We start from the raw sequence: 17,149 nt of genomic DNA, 5'->3' as shown, positions 1-17,149 counted from the left end.
AAATAATAACTGACTGAGGGAAAGTGCCCCCCGGTGCCCATGGGCGATTCGCCTCTCTTCCTCCTGTCCTCCTCAGTTTTTTGAGTCACCAGCCACCACTGCTGTGATTGTACTGAAAAATAATACCAGATAGGTTGAGGGTGCTGTGAAAATGGATGGATGATTAACAGAAATAAAATTGCACTTGAAAATATATATGTGTTCCAATGATCACTTTGGTAAGCATTATTAATGTTTGTGAGGAATCATTACCAGTACAGTAGAACCTCGAAGATCCGAACCTACCGGGAATGACGGTCGTTCGGATCTCTGAAATGTTCGTAACTCTGAAGGTTATCCCAAAATACACTTAGAAACTTATTTTCATTTAGAAAATATAATATGTAAGACACTTAATATATGTTAAAAATGACCCTCTATTTGAATCGAAAAGGCACTTACGTGCACTCAGATAACCATAGGCTACATTACTTTGAAGCTTTTTCTCAATCATCAGTGTCACCCGTTTGCGTTTTACATTTGCCATTTTACCGTTACTTTTTCTGTCAGGATTTGACGCACCGTTAGTTTGGTGCTCATTTCCTGTTTTGACCCTGTTCGGTTGACCGAGTTGTTCGGATCTCTGAGGTTCGGATCTTCAAGGTTCTACTGTAATTAATAATGAACATAGCTGTGTCTCCTGTAGGTGATTAAATGCACAATACTCATTTTGTCTTTAAAAATAAAATAAAAAATAGTAAACCGAGAAAATCTCAACAGGTAGCCCCCCAAATGACTCTCTACCCTTCAGGTAGCCCTAGGCCTTAGAAAGGTTGGTGACCCCTGCTCTACATTATAGAATAAACAATTGTACTTGGAGAACAACTCGGTTTCATGATTGAAATAGCAGTTTACTATGCATTTTGACCATACATTGGTGTTCTGGAATGTTGAGAGAGAGAGAGAGAGAGAGAGAGAGAGAGAGAGAGAGAGAGAGAGAGAGAGGGTGACGCGGACCAGGCCTGGTCGTAAATCGTCGCACTCCAGTCCTTCGTTAGAGGGGGAGACTCAGTCTCTTTGATGTCAACAACAGGACGCCACTTGGCCTCTTCTTTTTCCCAGAGTCTTTGGACACCAGCAACCTAGATCAAAGGTGATGGAGCAGTTCACTCTTTTAGTGACCTCACTCAGAGGGGGGGGGGGGTCCGTGTGAAACGTCTTATCTTTGGGTCTATCCGGCTCTGCCTTACCACAGACCGTGCCTGTGTAATGTCTATTTTGACTGTGCATGGCCCCTTCGCTACAGCTACAACATGGCAAAGCTAGCTAGCCAGGCTCACTACCATAGGAAAACTACAGCCAAGACTGGAGTCAACCACACCCACGTCTTTGCTATTGGTTGAGGTTGCGAATCCGCTGTTCAAAGTTCACTAAAGTTGAATTCCACGTGAAGGAACGAGGCGAATTCCTTTCTCCACCAGAAGCGAAGGTTTTTTTCATCTCTTCCCTCGCATAGAATGGAAGTGAATGGGGAACATTCATCTTGCGTATGTGTGACCGTACCCTAAAGCCCTCCAATCTAAGATTTCGAGCTTCAAATAATGTATCCAAGATCATTTTGATAGTAAATCAACTTACAGCAGGATCAATGGCACTCTTGTCAAAGCCTGTGCGGGTCTGCGTGTAGGCCTACAATTCCTCCCATATTCAAATAAAAATTCAAAAATAAAAATGTAGGATGTCACTGTGTGTCACTGATTAGTCACTGTGTGTCACTGATCAAGAATACTGACTAGGCTATTCAATTAGTTCAGTTGACTGTCCGCCTGTTAGCCTGCGTGTCTGCATCTCATAGAATTGGTGAATTTAAACAGTGACATAAACAACACTGAGACTAAAACCAAACTGAATGTAAAGAACAGCTGTTGGACTATTTGCCCAATGTGTGAATGAAAGTATATCAGGACCTTTGAAGTTGGGATAACTTCCAAAATGGAACAGAACCAAACAGCCTTGCCACATGTATCAAGGAATTATTTGATAAAGACAAGAGATGGATGGAAGCCTGGGGACATACTCACAAAGAATATTTAAAGGTGCAGTGTGTAGTTTTTGGCAACATATAGTGGTGAGGTTGCAGATTAGGGCTTGACCATGGCCTGGAAGTAGGAGGGAGCTCTTTTCATTGCCCTGTAGGCTTGTACCAGCGTTTTAAACTGGATGTGAGCTGCTACTGGGAGCCATTGTAGAGAATGGAGAAGAGAAGTTGTGTGGAAGAACTTGGGGTGGTTGAACACCTTTGTTTTTACTGCCCGCTCTGATTTGTACAGCACTTTGGTCAATATGAGTTGTTTATAAATGTGCTTTATAAATAAATTTGACTTGACTGACCAAATCTAGATCTAATTTCAGATAAGCCAACAAATATTGGCCGGGTTTCCCGAAATCTTCATAACGCTAAGAAGCTCTTTGAGTCTTCTTAAGGCTCCCGAAACAAGCAAACTCAAAAGCTGTGGAACATTTATCTAAGATTTGAGTCAGAATATGTGGTGATAGTGATATTAAATCTCAAATATTTCTCAAATGCTTCCAGCATGAATACAATCCTTCTATTTCTTCTTGACCTTATTTTGAGATTTTGAAAAGCTTTTTTTCTCTAAGTGTAATAACCCTGTAAAATTGGTTTTGCAACATTAGGTTATTTATTTTTGTTTTTAATGATCACGTTAATGTCAACACTTTGTTCATGTTTTTTCTGAAAAACCTCCTGAGAGAATAAACCATAAGGCCTTCCACGAGAGTCTAAGGAATACCTACAGTATATGTATCTCAGAGGACATCACTGGGATGGATGTTTTGCACAGTAGTGGATACCATGCAGTGTATAAAGTCTTATTGAGTTTGTTTGCCTTCAAAGATCACAGTGATGATAGTGTTTATGTGTCATATAGTTCTTTTCAAGCCTTTAGTTTGTATTCAGTTTTGAAATTTTCACAATCCTTAGCACTGATTGTTCTATTGAAATTCAGGGTCATGGCTTTCTACACTGAATGCTATGGCAGAGAGACTGGATTGAATAGGTTTTATGCTGTGTAAGAACAAATGTAAGTAGAAATATTTTTCAAAACTTTACAGTATCTTTGATAAGAAATGCTTAAATGTGTTTTTACTTTTTTTGAAAATTGGATTTCTACATGTAGTGGGTTATCTTCATGCATGCACATAAACTATTGGGACTTTCTTAGAGGAGACAGATTGCTAAGAGACATACTGGTTCACCGTCCTTTGCACTTACTGAACTGACAGTATTGCACAGCAAGATTCTCAACAATTGGTTTGCTTTGATAATTTAGACACCTGATTAAACATCCAATCTGCTTTAAAATCCACCTAATGGTTCTTGAGATATTGATGTTGAAGTTTGTTAGCATTGATAAAATTGCTAGTGGAAGTGATACACTGTAGGTGACGAGCATTTTCTCTGAAAATCAAAAAAATATCCATAAAAACAACTACAAATTAACATATATGTTCAGTAAATGTATTTTGATATTTTTCTTTGACATATGTTTCCCAAGTTGCACAGAAAATGTATTCTCTGTAATTGTAATACAACAAAACAAAGCCAGTAGGCTATCCATAGCCATTATCCATTGCTTCATATCAGAGACATAGTGATGCTCTTTATTTATGTTTTTGAATTTCTCTCACATTTTTGGGGACAATTTCAGAAAGGTTATTGTCTGTGATGAGCAGAAACAAACCCATTATCAGCTGCATTGTAGCATTTTAGAGACACAGTGATGCTGCTTAATTATGTTTTAGAATGCATGACATTTTAGAGGATTTTCAGAGAAAATGCTCTTGTCTCTCATTACTTTCTTTGCATTGCACACATTTGCAACACAACTTAAATGTAAGTAAGAATCGGTAGGTGGATTTTAAAATGATTTGGATTAATTAGCAGGGGTCATGATGATTGGCAAAGGAAGCCAAATGCTGAAAATATTGGAGTGCCCCTTTAACTGCTTTTAAGCTATTTTTTCTGCATATTCTAATATATTATATATGTTTGTAACATTTCAGTTCTGAGGAAAAACCTGATTCCAAAAAAATGGAAGAATTCTTGAATGTTTCAACGGTTTTGACCCTCCAAGGCTACAATATGCCTCCTGACAGTATCTTCCCTGCATTTATTTTTGCAACACTGAGCTACCTGATCATTCTCTTCTGCAATCTCCTTCTGATTCTTACCATTGTCCTGAATAAGAGTCTCCACCAACCCATGTACCTTCTACTGCTGAACCTACCCATCAACGACCTCATAGGCTCCACTGCACTCTTTCCACAAGTCATCAAAAAGATTTTATTTGACACCAGGACCATACAATACTCTGCTTGTGTCACCCAAGCTTTCTTCATTCATGTCTATGGGGTGGGTGCTGTGTTTATTTTGACTGCTATGGCATATGACAGATATATTGCCATATGTTCTCCATTGAGGTACAACACAATTATGAGCAATGGCCACATCATGAAAATCATCACAGTAGTGTGGCTGGGTAACTTGATTTTGATGGGTGTGCTTTTTTTCCTGCTGCTTCGTTTACCTCGCTGTAGGTCTCTGATGGCACACTCCTACTGTGACAATCCCTCGCTGTTGACACTGGTCTGTGCCAACACAACCATCAATAACATCTATGGACTATTTACTGTGGCTAGTACGCAAATGCTTGCCAATGGCACAGTTCTATATACGTATCTTCAGATCCTTCTTGCATGTTTCAGAAACAAGAGATCTGACATTAAAAACAAAGCCATACAGACGTGTGCCACTCATCTACTTGTTTTTCTTCTTTTTGAATGTTTGGGTCTTTTTACAATTATTTCATACAGAGTGAGGAATCTTCCCTCTCATTTGAGGAGACTCATAGGGGTTTCAACATTGATTTTTCCACCAACATTAAATCCTATCATATATGGGCTGAAAACAAAAGAGATCAGAGAAAAAGCAGTAAACATTCTCAAGAATAAAATATTTCCATTCTAGGACTTTTTTTCCAAAGACAAGTGGATGATGACATCAACCCATATACCTTCTACTGCTGAACCTACCCAACAACATCCTCATAAGCCCCACTGCTCTCTTTCCACAAGTCATCAAAAAGATTTTATTTGACACCAGGACCATTCAATACTCTGCTTGTGTTACCAAAGCCTTCTGCATTCATGTCTATTTGGTGGGTGCTGTGTTTATTTTGACTGCTATGGCATATGACAGATATATTGCCATATGTTCTCCATTGAGGTACAACACAATTATGAGCAATGGCCACATCATGAAAATCATCACAGTAGCGTGGCTGAGTAACTTGATTTTGATAGGTGTGCTTGTTTTTCCTGCTGCTTCATTTACCTCGCTGTATATCTCTGATGCAACCTGGTCTCACTTGGCAGACTCCAGAATTCAACGTTTCTCCATCGCCTCCAAACGTAATTTCTAGACGGCCTCCAAACGTCATTTCTAGACGGCATCATACAAATATGCGTGGAGGCGCTCAGGCAGCAAGCATTGAGCAATTCCCCTGCGCGACCGCACGCCTCCAGGTGTGCATGCCCTCGCAGGGGTATTGCGATATGTGGAGCGCGCCCACTAAGCACCGTCCAAGTAGCTCCACTCCTAGGTCCAGTTTCGTAAATTAGCCTGATCCATGTGTCCACGTCTATCCCCTGTGTTGATGTGGATGGGGCTTGTGTACACTGTGAATAGCTAGCTAGCTAATAATACGAGTGTAATACGAGCTAGCTAATGCCAACAGTAGCTATAAGAACAGTAGCTAATGCTAGCTAATAATAATCCATCCATCCATCTTCATCCACTTATCCGGGGTCGGGTCACGGAGGCAGCAGCTCCAGCAGGGGGCCCCAGACATCCCTTTCCCTAGCAGCATCAACCAGCTCTGCCTGGGGAATCTTTAGCCGCTCACAGGCCAGTGCGGAGATGTAGTCCCGCCACCTAGTCCTGGGTCTACCCCGCGGCCTCCTCCCAGCAGGACACGCCTGGAACACCTCCCTAGGGAGGCGCTAAGGAAGCATCCTCACTAGATGCCCGAACCACCTCAACTGGCTCCTTTCGACGCAAAGGAGCAGCGGCTCTACTCCGAGTCTCTCCTGGATGACTGAACTTCTCACCCGATCTCTCAGGGAGACCCCAGCCACCCTCCGGAGAAAACTCATTTCGGCCGCTTGTATCCGTGATCTTGTTCTTTCGGTCATGACCCATCCTTCATGACCATAGGTGAGGGTGGGGACGAAGATAGACCAGTAGATCAAGAGCTTTGCCTTTTGGCTCAGCTCTCTTTTCATCACAACAGTGCGGTAAAGCGACTGCAGAACCGCACCAGCTGCTCCGATTCTCCATCCAAACTCTCTCTTCCTCCTCCAAGGAAATTGACGAGGGTGGATAGTCGGGTGGATAGAGGGTGGATTAGTCGGGTTCAGGAGTTCCTCAAAGTGTTCCTTCCAACGCTCAACAACCTCCTCAGTTGAGGTCAGCAGTGTCCCCTCCTTGCTGTATACAGCTTGGATGATCCCCCGCTTTCCCTTCCTATGGTCTTCCAGAAACAATTTGGTGCCGACTCCATGGTTTCTCCGAACTCCTCCCACACCCGCTGCTTTGGCTTGGTCACGGCCGAAGCCGCAGCCCTCCGGGCCAGTCGATACCCTGCAACTTCTTCTGGGGTCTCCCGGGCTAATATATCCCGGAAGGCCTCCTTCTTCAGTCGGACGGCTTCCCTGACCACCGCTGTCCACCACGGTGTCTGAGGGTTACCGCCCCTTGAGGTACCTATGGCCCTCAGGCCACAGCTCCCAGCCGCAGCTTCAGCAATGGAGGCTTTGAATACCGACCACTCATGCTCGATGCCCCCAACCTCCACAGGGATGCCTGAGAAGCTCCGCCGCAGGTGGCAATTGAAATCTCTCTGGACAGGCTCTTCCTCCAGATGTTCCCAGTTCACCCTCACTACACGCTTGGGTATTCCAGGTCTGTCCAGAAGCTTCCCCCGCCATCAAAACCAGCTCACCACCAGATGGTGATCAGTGGACAGCTCTGCCCCTCTCTTTACCCGAGTGTCCAAAACACATGGCCTCAGATCAGAAGATACGATAACGAAATCGACCTTCGGCCTAAGGTGTTCTGATGCCAGGTGTACTTGTGGGCATCCTTGTGTTCGAACATGGTGTTTGTTATGGACAAACCGTGACTAGCACAGAAGTCCAACAACAAAACACCACTCGGGTTCAGATCGTGGTGGCCATGGCCTGGTGGCCATGCCTCCCAATCACGCCCCTCCAAGTGTGCATTGAAGTCCCCCAATAGGACAGTGGAGTCCCCTTCAGGAGCCCCAAATAGGACTCCACTTAAGGTCTGCAGGAAGGCAGAGTACTCTGAACTGCTGTTCGGTGCATAAGCACAAACCACAGTCGGAGCCCCCCCCCCCCACAGTCCTAAGGCACAGGGAGGCGACCCTCTCGTCCACTGCGGTGAACTCCAGCACAGAGGCGCTCAGCTGGGGGCATGCTAGTATAGACACACCTGCCTTACGCCTCATACCGTGAGCAACTCCGGAGAAGAACAGGGTCAAACCCCTATCCAGGAGTTTGGTTCCGGTGCCGGTGCTGTGCGTGGAGGTTAGCCCCACCAGGTGTAATTGGTATCGCTCCACCTCCCTCACAAGCTCCGGCTCCTTCCCCCCCAGCGAGGTCACGATCCATGTCCCCAAAGCCAGCCTTTGCCGCCCGGGTCCAGTCCATCGGTGCCCCCCGCCTTCACCGCCACCTAGTTGGCAGTGCACCCGACCCCGACAATTCCTCCCACGGGTGGTGGGTCCACGGGACGATGGAGGATGAGATGATGTTGCCACGTTGCTTGTTCGGCAGGGCACACTTGCGAGCGCCTGGTTGCCGGGCTTACCACGGAGCCCGGCCACCAGGCACTCGCAAGCGTGCCCTCCATCTGGGCCTGGCTCCAGACGAGGGCCCCGGGCTTCCTCCGGGCCGGGTCTCTCTCGCTTTTAGTTGTTCTGTCATCAGGTTTTTTTTTACCTGTAACCCCAGGTAGGGGGGCTAGGGGATACTACCACTTGCCCAAGGTGGACCCCCAGACTAGTGGAGGGAAGGAGGCATCTTACTTCTCCATTCTAGTTTTGCACTGAAAACTAGCCACTGCCCTAATAATAATGACAGTAAGAATGTGAGCTAGTTTGCTAGCTAGTAGTGTTGTTCGCTAGTTGCTTGTAAAATTTTGTTGTTTGCTAGTTTCGCCAGCTAGTTTTGCACTCGGTGTTGTTTCACCAAAGTTGTTTGACCCACCCAACACACCCTCAAAAGCGCTCACAAATTTATACCCCTCTTCTATCACATGTTCCAATGTGAATGTAGTATATTTTTATACTGTATTATACTGTATTACATCAATACATTTGTATTACTCTCATGTAGTAATCATTTTATTAAGAAGAATGAATAAACTTCACTTTAGGTAGAACTGTGTTATTATAAGTAGTTTAACAGGTTAGTTATAACAGATGTCCTGTCCTGAGTCAGCATTCCTTTATCCTGTCTCTGAGTCAGCGTGACCTAAAATTCACCTTTAGAGTGAGTAGCCTACAGTTGTAACATGATCCTGAGAGGACACAGAACCCAAGCAGCCCCATTGTCCGAGGAAGGGGGGCAAGAGCTCAGCTGATGCAAAGACCAGCTGACACCCTGACCAGTCAGAACTTAGTGATCGTTTGTGACCATGTTTGTATTCCTTGTATGCAAATTTGTTTGTCATGTGATTCCTGGTCTGAAGCCAGGATTTTAGCTCGGCGCCTCATAAGAGAAACTTTAGTATTGCCGAAGATTTGACCCCATGTAAAGGCTTGCTCAATAAATTGAAGATTTGACGTATTTGGCCTCCTTGAAGTTCTGTTCCACACGAAGATTGATGCTTTTGAAATACACTGCATGAACAACCAATCACAAAAATCTGAGAACTACCAATCAAAAATGTAGGCATATCCCACGTCGTCTGCCGACGTTTATAACTGTATGATGCCGTCTAGAAATGACGTTTGGAGGCGATGGACAAACGTTGAATTCTGAAGTGTGGCAAGTGAGATCAGGCTGCTCTGATGGCACACTCCTACTGTGACAATCCCTCGCTGTTGACACTGGTCTGTGCCAACACAACCATCAATAACATCTATGGACTATGAGCTTTCTAATTTCCTCAAACAATGGTGGCGTTTGACATCTAGTCTTGTTAATGTAATGTTAATCTTGATTATCTGACGATCGACTCATTTCTTTATTGTTGAAAATGTAAGATAGTGCACGCATGGTTATTTTGAAATGCCCACTAATGTTAGCTAGCTACCGCTAGTAGTTGCTAATGTTAGCTAATGTTGACTTTGTCAGTCACTGACTGTCTGACTGTCTTGTTTTAATGTTGTGCACTCTGTTTTGACTTTGAAGTTATACCTCAAAGTCATGCTAGCTGATTATGACCTTAGTTACGCAGCTGGCTACTGTAGCAAGCAGCCAATAAGCATGAATAAAATCAAGGGGAAATAATCAGTAGATCTCAGTAATCTTTTTTTTTATCTAGGCCTAGCTATCATAGTAATGAGTAAAATCAATAAGAAAAAACAGTAGAGCATTTACCTCTTAATTTTAACAGAAATAATAGTATTGGACTTTATTTGTTTATACAAAATCTGTGAATTTCATTCCGGTAACTGCGCTGATCGGATGGCTGCTTAAGTTTTGGGCTCTCCGATAACATCACACTATTAACTCATATTTCACGCCAAACAAACCAGTTTTGTTAACTAAAGGTGACAATGTCAAGACCGAAGGGAAATAAGGCGGCTGGAAAACTAAAAGATTAAGATATTCAGTCTATAGCCGATGTAGTGTGAGCCATGCTACGTGAGGAGCTACAGTAGATGCTAGCCTGCAGCAGCTAACTAGCAGGCATGACACGATGCAGTCTGAGCTAGCGTCGGTGACCGTAAAAGGTGATACTAATAGAAACTCCTCTGTCCTTTCCACCATGCAAAAAAGCGGTATGGCTTCGAACAGAAGATGGCTGACCTAGAGGACCGTAATATAAGGTGCAACATTCAGGTTATGATATGCCTGAGAAGGCTGAATAAGACACACCAATTTATCCCTGTCTGGTTCCCCACCAAAAATAGCCCGAAATTGAACGTGCCCAGATGATCTTCAGAGGCAGCCCCCCGAAGGAAGGAGAAAGACCTTGGGCTTTAATTTTTTGCTGACTGCGTTTCTCAATGCACCAAACCATCCTCCGTGAGGTGAGGAAACGCCCCCCCCCCCTCCGTTGACAACCGGGTGCTGCGTTTCGCTGCCAACTTCAGTGATTACACCGCTAGATGTCGCAGAGGTTTCTCACAAGCAATGGCTTCTGCATGAGAGAAGGGCACCAATGCTTTCCTTCTCTACCCTGCCACCCTGAAGATCAGGCTAGGACAGAATACCCACCTCTTCTTCTCACCGGCGGATGCAGAACAATTCCTGGAGCACAGCAACGGTGGACCCAGAGATGAGGCGCGGGTGTCCTCACCTGCTGCAACAGCTTCCCAAGTCACTCCCTGAGCTGGCAACTTTTAAGAGGTTTGCATGTCTCGGATGCCAACCACACTGCCACAGTGCTCTGTTTGGGACTAATGTTGAATTAGCTTTGGCATGTTGGCTGCGGTCGTTTCGCCCCATTTACGCCTTGTTTCTCTTGTTTTTCATGGTCAGTTGAAGCAAACTTCATGCACTTGACTTTATTCAGGATAAGTAACCTACTTGTCGGCTACTAACGTGACATCCTCATCGTAAGTTGACCATTATTTCTAAACTTGGTTTGTATGGTTAGACTCGTGTGATGTTGTTGGGCTCTTTAGACTTCAGAAAGCCCTTTGTTCTTTTTTGGTTGTGGTGGTTTTCATTTTACCATTTATATGGCACTGCTTCTGTTTTGGTTCCTAACCTCGCTCTACACTGCTTTTTGGGATTCTCGCGGGTGGGTGGGATTCTTCAGGACCTTTCAGCCATACAGTATGTGGCTTTTCTCAGGTATGATTGTAGATCTACTGACAGTTGCATGCCACTCACTTTGATTTATCTCTAGTTTGAATGCATTGATCTGGAACACAGGTGGCCTTAACACTCCACACAAACACACCAGTGTTCTAGGCCTTTTAAGAAGGAAAAATGTGGATCTGGCTTTACTGAGTGAAACTCACCTCCTACAAACTGATACTCAGAGATTGACTAATAGATTCTAGCATGTCATAGCATCCTCCTCTACGAGCTCCAAAACCCAGGGTGTTGCCATAGTAGATAAACGCAATTTAAATATTAAACTTTGTGATGTGTGGGGCTGATAACGCAGGCAGGATAACTATTGCTAAAGTTGAATATTATAACAGGAAAATTGCTCTCGTCTTTGCATATGCCCATAACTCATATGATGCAGATTTTTATAATAAGCTTACTGTTGTGATTTGGGCCGGGTCCGCCCCGGCTCGGCCCCTGCTCCCGGTCTGGACCCGCGTTCCTGCCCTGGACCCCCGAATTGCCCCGGACCCCTGGTTCGCCCCGGACCCCTGGTCCACTCTGCTCGCTCCTGGTCCGGACCCTCGCCCCTGCCCAGGCCCCTGGTTCGCCCTGCTCACCCCCTGATCCTGGCCCTGAGCTCCTGTGCCCCCTGGACCTTCCTGGACCCTGAGCACCTCTCCCGGTGACTGCCCCTGCACTGCCCCCAGAGACTATTGTACACTTTGTCACTTGGTTTTGTTCTACCTCCTTGTGTGTTTGGTCTTGTGTTCGTTGTCTTGTCTTCTATGTTGGTTTGTGTCCTCCCAGCCCCAGCTCTAGACACCTGTCCCCTCACTAGTCTCACGTCACTCAAGTCCCTCCTCTCCTGGCCCTTTAGTTCCCCCCTCTGCTTCTGCCCGGGCCCTTTCCCTGTCCCAGCCTCGTTCCCCGTTCCCTTCCTTTGTGTCCTTGTTCCTGTGTCCTTGTGTTGGTGTCTTGTTGGAATCCCTCCATGTCCTTGTCTGGGTGATTGTCTGCACCTGTGTCTCGTTATGTCTTGTTGCACACCTGTACATTGTTCCTTGATTGTTCTCCCAGAGTATATATGCCCTCCTGTTTCCTTTGTTCTCTGTCGGTTCATTGTCAATGTTAGTGCGTGTTTCCCCTGCGTTTCCTCCCGGTATTATTTGGAAATTAAAACCCATATTTTGAACCTGAGCTGCTTGCCTGCCGTCTGCTTTTGGGTCCTGCCTCAAACCCTAACACTTACAACTATAATGCTGGAGTTCACCTACTATGTATTCATTGTGGGTGCCGATTTTAATGCAGTCTGGGACCTGATTATAGATAGATCAGGAGCCACAGAAACATCAGACCAAAAGCAGGCCACTACGGCCCTACTGGCATGGTCCCATGACACAGGTGTAATTGACCTATGGCGGCTAATCAACCCTTCTCTGAAAGAGTTTCCTTCTTCTCTTCGAGACATAAGACCTTCTCTAGGATTATTTATTTGTCCCTCCCCATCTTTTTGATAGCTTTGATGTGTCTTTTTTGCCCATAGCTCTATCTGACCATAGAGGTCTCCTTCTCGCTGCTTCACTCAGTAAACTCACCTCTCGTGCCCCTAGATGGCGCTTCAACGCAACATTGCTGAAAAATTAAAATTTCTGTGGGCAGTTTGAGAAACTCACAGAATTTCTAGAGTTTAATATAGGCTCTGTCCAAGATGCTAGAATACTGTGGGACTCGGTAAAAGGGTTTATTAGAAGCTACACCACACTTTTTGCATCCAATTTACACAAAGAGCGTGGGGGATTATTAGCTTGGGATGCCCTAAGACTTAATTTAGCTATGGCCCGCTGCTCTCCTAGCTTTGACCCTTTGCCACAGTCTCCGTCCTCTCTCTAACTTATACTGTTCACTTTCCAGCCTCGGGACTTGCAACTCTTTTAGGGGGGTGTCTATTCCTCTGGGGATTTTTCCTGGGAGCCATGGGCTCCTGAAGCAAGTCGCCATCACTGCTTGTCTCTTCACTCCCCTGTCCTCCCTCTATGTGCTCTGTGTTTGTTCGTCCATCCTGTTCTCTCTCTATGTCCTCATGCTCTGTGGTTGTTTGGCTGTCCTGTTCTCTCTCTATGTCCTCATGCTCTGTGGTTGTTTGGCTGTCCTGTTCTCTCTCTCTATATCCTCATGCTCTGTGGTTGTTTGGCTGTCCTGTTCTCTCTCCCTGTCCTCATGCTCTGTGGTTGTTTGGCTGTCCTGCTTTTCTGTCTCCGTTGGTTGGGTCTCCCTTATGTACTCCTCAATATACTCCGTATCCCAGTCCTCTGCAGTCTCTGACTCCGCATCGCTTGTATTCCTGTCTGGCTCGTTCCCTTCACCTATCTCCTCCTGGACTGGTCCCGTTGGGAGGAACATGCACTGAGTGAGGAGATTGCGGTGGAGAACCCTCTCTCTTTCTCCAAACTCAGACCACACTACATATAAAGGGATCCCGGCTTGTTTCTTCACCACGAGGTATGGTTCTGGCTCCCACCTATCTCCTAGTTTCTGCCTCCCTTCCACGTGGCACACTTTAACCAGGACTCTATCCCCTGGTCTGAAACCCTGGCTCCTTGCTTTCCGGTCGTAGTGCTTCTTCTGTTGTTCCTTGGCATGCCGAGATTTTGGTCAGCCCTGGCATAGGCATGTGCCAGAGAGTCATGGAGGGTTTGAACATACTCGCTGTACCCACATGGCTTGGTGGAGAGCCCGAATGCCAGATCGACAGGGAGGCGGGGGTGTCTGCCAAACATCAAATAGTATGGTGTGTACCCTGTCGAATCGTGGCGCGTACAGTTGTAGGCATGGGTCATGGCATCCACGTGTTCAGGCCAGCGGGGCTTCAGGTGAAGTTCCAGTGTCCCCAACATGTCCATGAAGGTCCTGTTGAACCTCTCAGTGGTCCCGTTGCCCTGTGGGTGGTAGGGGCTTGTGTGTGTCTTGGTGATCCCTGTACATTTACACAGCTCCTTGACTATTGCGCCTTCAAAATTGAGTCTTTGATCGGCGTGCAATTTTGCAGGTAAACCAAACCGGCAGAAGAGGTTTTTCCAAAGGACCTTTGCCACCGTGGTGGCTTTTTGATCTTTGGTGGAGTAGGCCTGTGCATACCGGGAAAAATGGTCTGTGACAATGAGCACATTTTCCAGGCTGCCCTTGGACTTCTCCAGAGTCAGAAAGTCTACACAGATGAGTTCCATGGGGGCACTGCTATGGATGCTCACCAGAGGAGCTCTGAGGCCTGCTGTCAGTGTCTTCCTAAGGCAGCACCTCTCACACTGCTCACACCATGCCTTCACATCCTGGAACATCTTCGGCCACTAAAACCTTTCTCTGATCATCTGAAATGTCCTTTCAAATCCTAAGTGCCCTGAGTCATCATGGAGGGCGGTCTTGACTGACACCCGTAGCTTTTCCGGCAGCACCAGCTGCTTCACTGTTCCTCTGAGACCAACCTTGACCTGGCGGTACATGATACCATCTTTCACCACTTACCTCCCCCACTCCTTTAAGAGAAGACACACTGGCCCCCCACCTCCAATCCTTTCACTGCGGCTTGGCTTTTGGTTCCGAATCCTGTAGTGTAGGACTAGGCCGATGACTGAATCTTCCTTCTGCCCTACACGCACCTCCTGCTTTGTCACGGCTGGGAGTGACTCTGTCCCCACATCCTCATAGGGCACAGTAGGCTGCAACATCTGGCTGGGATCAGGTTCCCCTGAGCCGCCTGTCTGTTCAACTGGAGGGTCTCCTATTTCTGGGTTGGACAGTGCCTGTCTGCTACCCTTCTTTCTACCCCTCACCCGACAACATTGGACATCTGCCACCTAGCGACCGACTAAGTGCCCTCTTACATATGCAACAAGTTTTTTGGGAATGGGAAACGCCCAAGGATGCGTTTGGAGGATGCAGTGGACAAAAGGGACCTGGGTCTCCCCAAACTGCTATTTTATCATTATGCATTTAGTTTGAGACATATTGCCCATTGGTCTCTAACTCCAGAGAGAGCCCCGCCATGGTCATATGTAGAATGTAATGTTTGCCTCCCTCTCACCCCTTTAGCGTGCCTGACCATCAGAATGTCACCTGATATTCAGTCCCATCCAATCCTTTCCCACCTACAGAACGTTTGGAAAAAACTAACTAAGATTCACAACCTAGACCCTTACCTCAACACAGAATCAACCATTTGGCTTAACCCAAAGCTATGCATTGGTCGAGCCCCATTCTTATGGAAAACATGGGTCGAGAAAGGGATCAAGACACTGGGTGACCTCTTTGAAAATGAGGTACTGAAATATTTTGAGGGGTTAGTACAGGACTTCGGTCTCCCTAGATCCAGTATGTGGCAGTATTTACAGATGAGACACCTACTTACTACAGTTTTTGGTTCCTCAAGAGCACCCCCCCAGAAGTCAGATTTGCTCTCTGATATGATCAAAATCTTTGGAATAGGTCATGAGGCCTCTCGATACTATGCTATAATATTTAAACAAGCTACCAGAATTCCAACAGCACTAAGGACTATCTGGGAGAGCGATCTAAACATCTCTTTTACTGAGATGGAGTGGGATAGGATTATCAAGAATCAAAGAAAGCTTTCAAGGGACATTAAAGTTAGACTTATTCCATTCAAAATCATAAATCGTTTCTATTGGACACCATCTAGATTCTACAGGTTAGGTCTCAAGGACTCAGCAGATTGCTGGAAATGTCAGAGCTCGGAAGGCACATTGGTCCATACTCTCTGGCAATGCCAACAGATACGAGGTTTTTGGGAGCAAATCCATAAATGTCTTGAGGAGATCACTAACACAGATTTTGAGTTCTCCCCTAGGTTGTATGTGTTAGGTGATCCATTAATAGTGAAAGAGTGTGGAGACACAGAATTGATCCAAACCGCCATAATGGTGGGTAAACAAATTATAATGAGGGGATGGAGGAAAACAGACGCTCCCTCCTATAGAGAATGGTTCATTGAATTAGGAAAAGTAGCCTCATACGAACAGCTGTTTTATAGACAGACTGACAGATGGGAGGATTATATTTTGAAATGGGGAAAATATCAGACCTACATGTCTAAAGATACATGATGTACTCGTAACACATGTTTGTCATTAGCTTTTTTTTGTTTCACTTCTTGTATGGACCTGTGTTGATTATATTATATATTGTTGTATGTGTATGTATGTATGTATGTATGTATGTATGTATGTATGTATGTATGTATGTATGTATGTATGTATGTATATCTATCTATCTATCTATCTATATATAGTTGTTTTTATTTCTGATGTTCTTTCTCTCTAGACTGTTTTGGGTCTAATTTGATGGAGCTGTTAAAACATCAAAAGCTTTAATAAACTTTAATCTTTAATAAACCGATCTGCCGAGAAGGTGATCGGCCACAACCTTCTCTCCCTCTTGGTCCTGCACAACTCTAGGACTCTGAAGCGGGCTAGGAAGATTGCGGTCGACCCCTCACACCCCAGCCATAACCTCTTTGTGCCACTCCCTTAGGCAGGAGGCTGCGGTCCATCAGGACCACGTCTGCACATCACAGACACAGCTTCTTCCCCATAGCCATCAGCCTCTTCAACAAGGCTTGTGTCCCCCTCTGACTCCCCCACCGCTGAGAGGCACTGTCAAGACACTTGCACATGACCTGAATGTACTGTATGTATAGGACACACCGCACTCACACATCACGCCGCACACATATACACATACACACATTCACCTACACATTACCCTCTGCATACTCACTGTATACTGTATACAATGACTGCACTAATTTTTGTACATTGTTCTTTTCTTTACTTTTTTATTTGCATTCGCTTTTTGAATTGCCCTTGGCACTGTCCTGTCTTTGCACTGTCCTGTCTCATCCCTATACCCTATCCAATGTTGTCTAAATGTAATGCACCTCGCCCGAGAGAAAATTCCTAGTACATTGTTAAACTGCATGGCAATAAACGGATTCTGATTCTGAAATACCACACATATGAACACAAAACTGCCTTTC

The 17,149-nt window shown here is 45.4% G+C and overlaps 1 protein-coding gene across 1 annotated transcript; it reads left to right on the top strand.

Annotated features, from left to right (window-relative positions):
• Positions 1 to 4,093: 4,093 nt before the first annotated feature.
• Positions 4,094 to 5,029, top strand: LOC311307534 (olfactory receptor 52B2-like; the record flags this gene model as incomplete). Its single annotated transcript, XM_084436351.1, has 1 exon — positions 4,094 to 5,029. One exon carries the CDS (start codon positions 4,094 to 4,096, stop codon positions 5,027 to 5,029), a length of 936 nt encoding a protein of 311 aa, XP_084292477.1.
• Positions 5,030 to 17,149: the final 12,120 nt, after the last annotated feature.

The sequence above is a fragment of the Borostomias antarcticus genome, assembly GCF_949987555.1.
Source record: "Borostomias antarcticus genome assembly, chromosome: 1".
NCBI lineage: Eukaryota > Metazoa > Chordata > Actinopteri > Stomiiformes > Stomiidae > Borostomias > Borostomias antarcticus.
The sequence above is the reverse complement of the archived record's forward strand: the minus strand, read 5'-3'. Positions and strand labels throughout refer to the sequence as shown.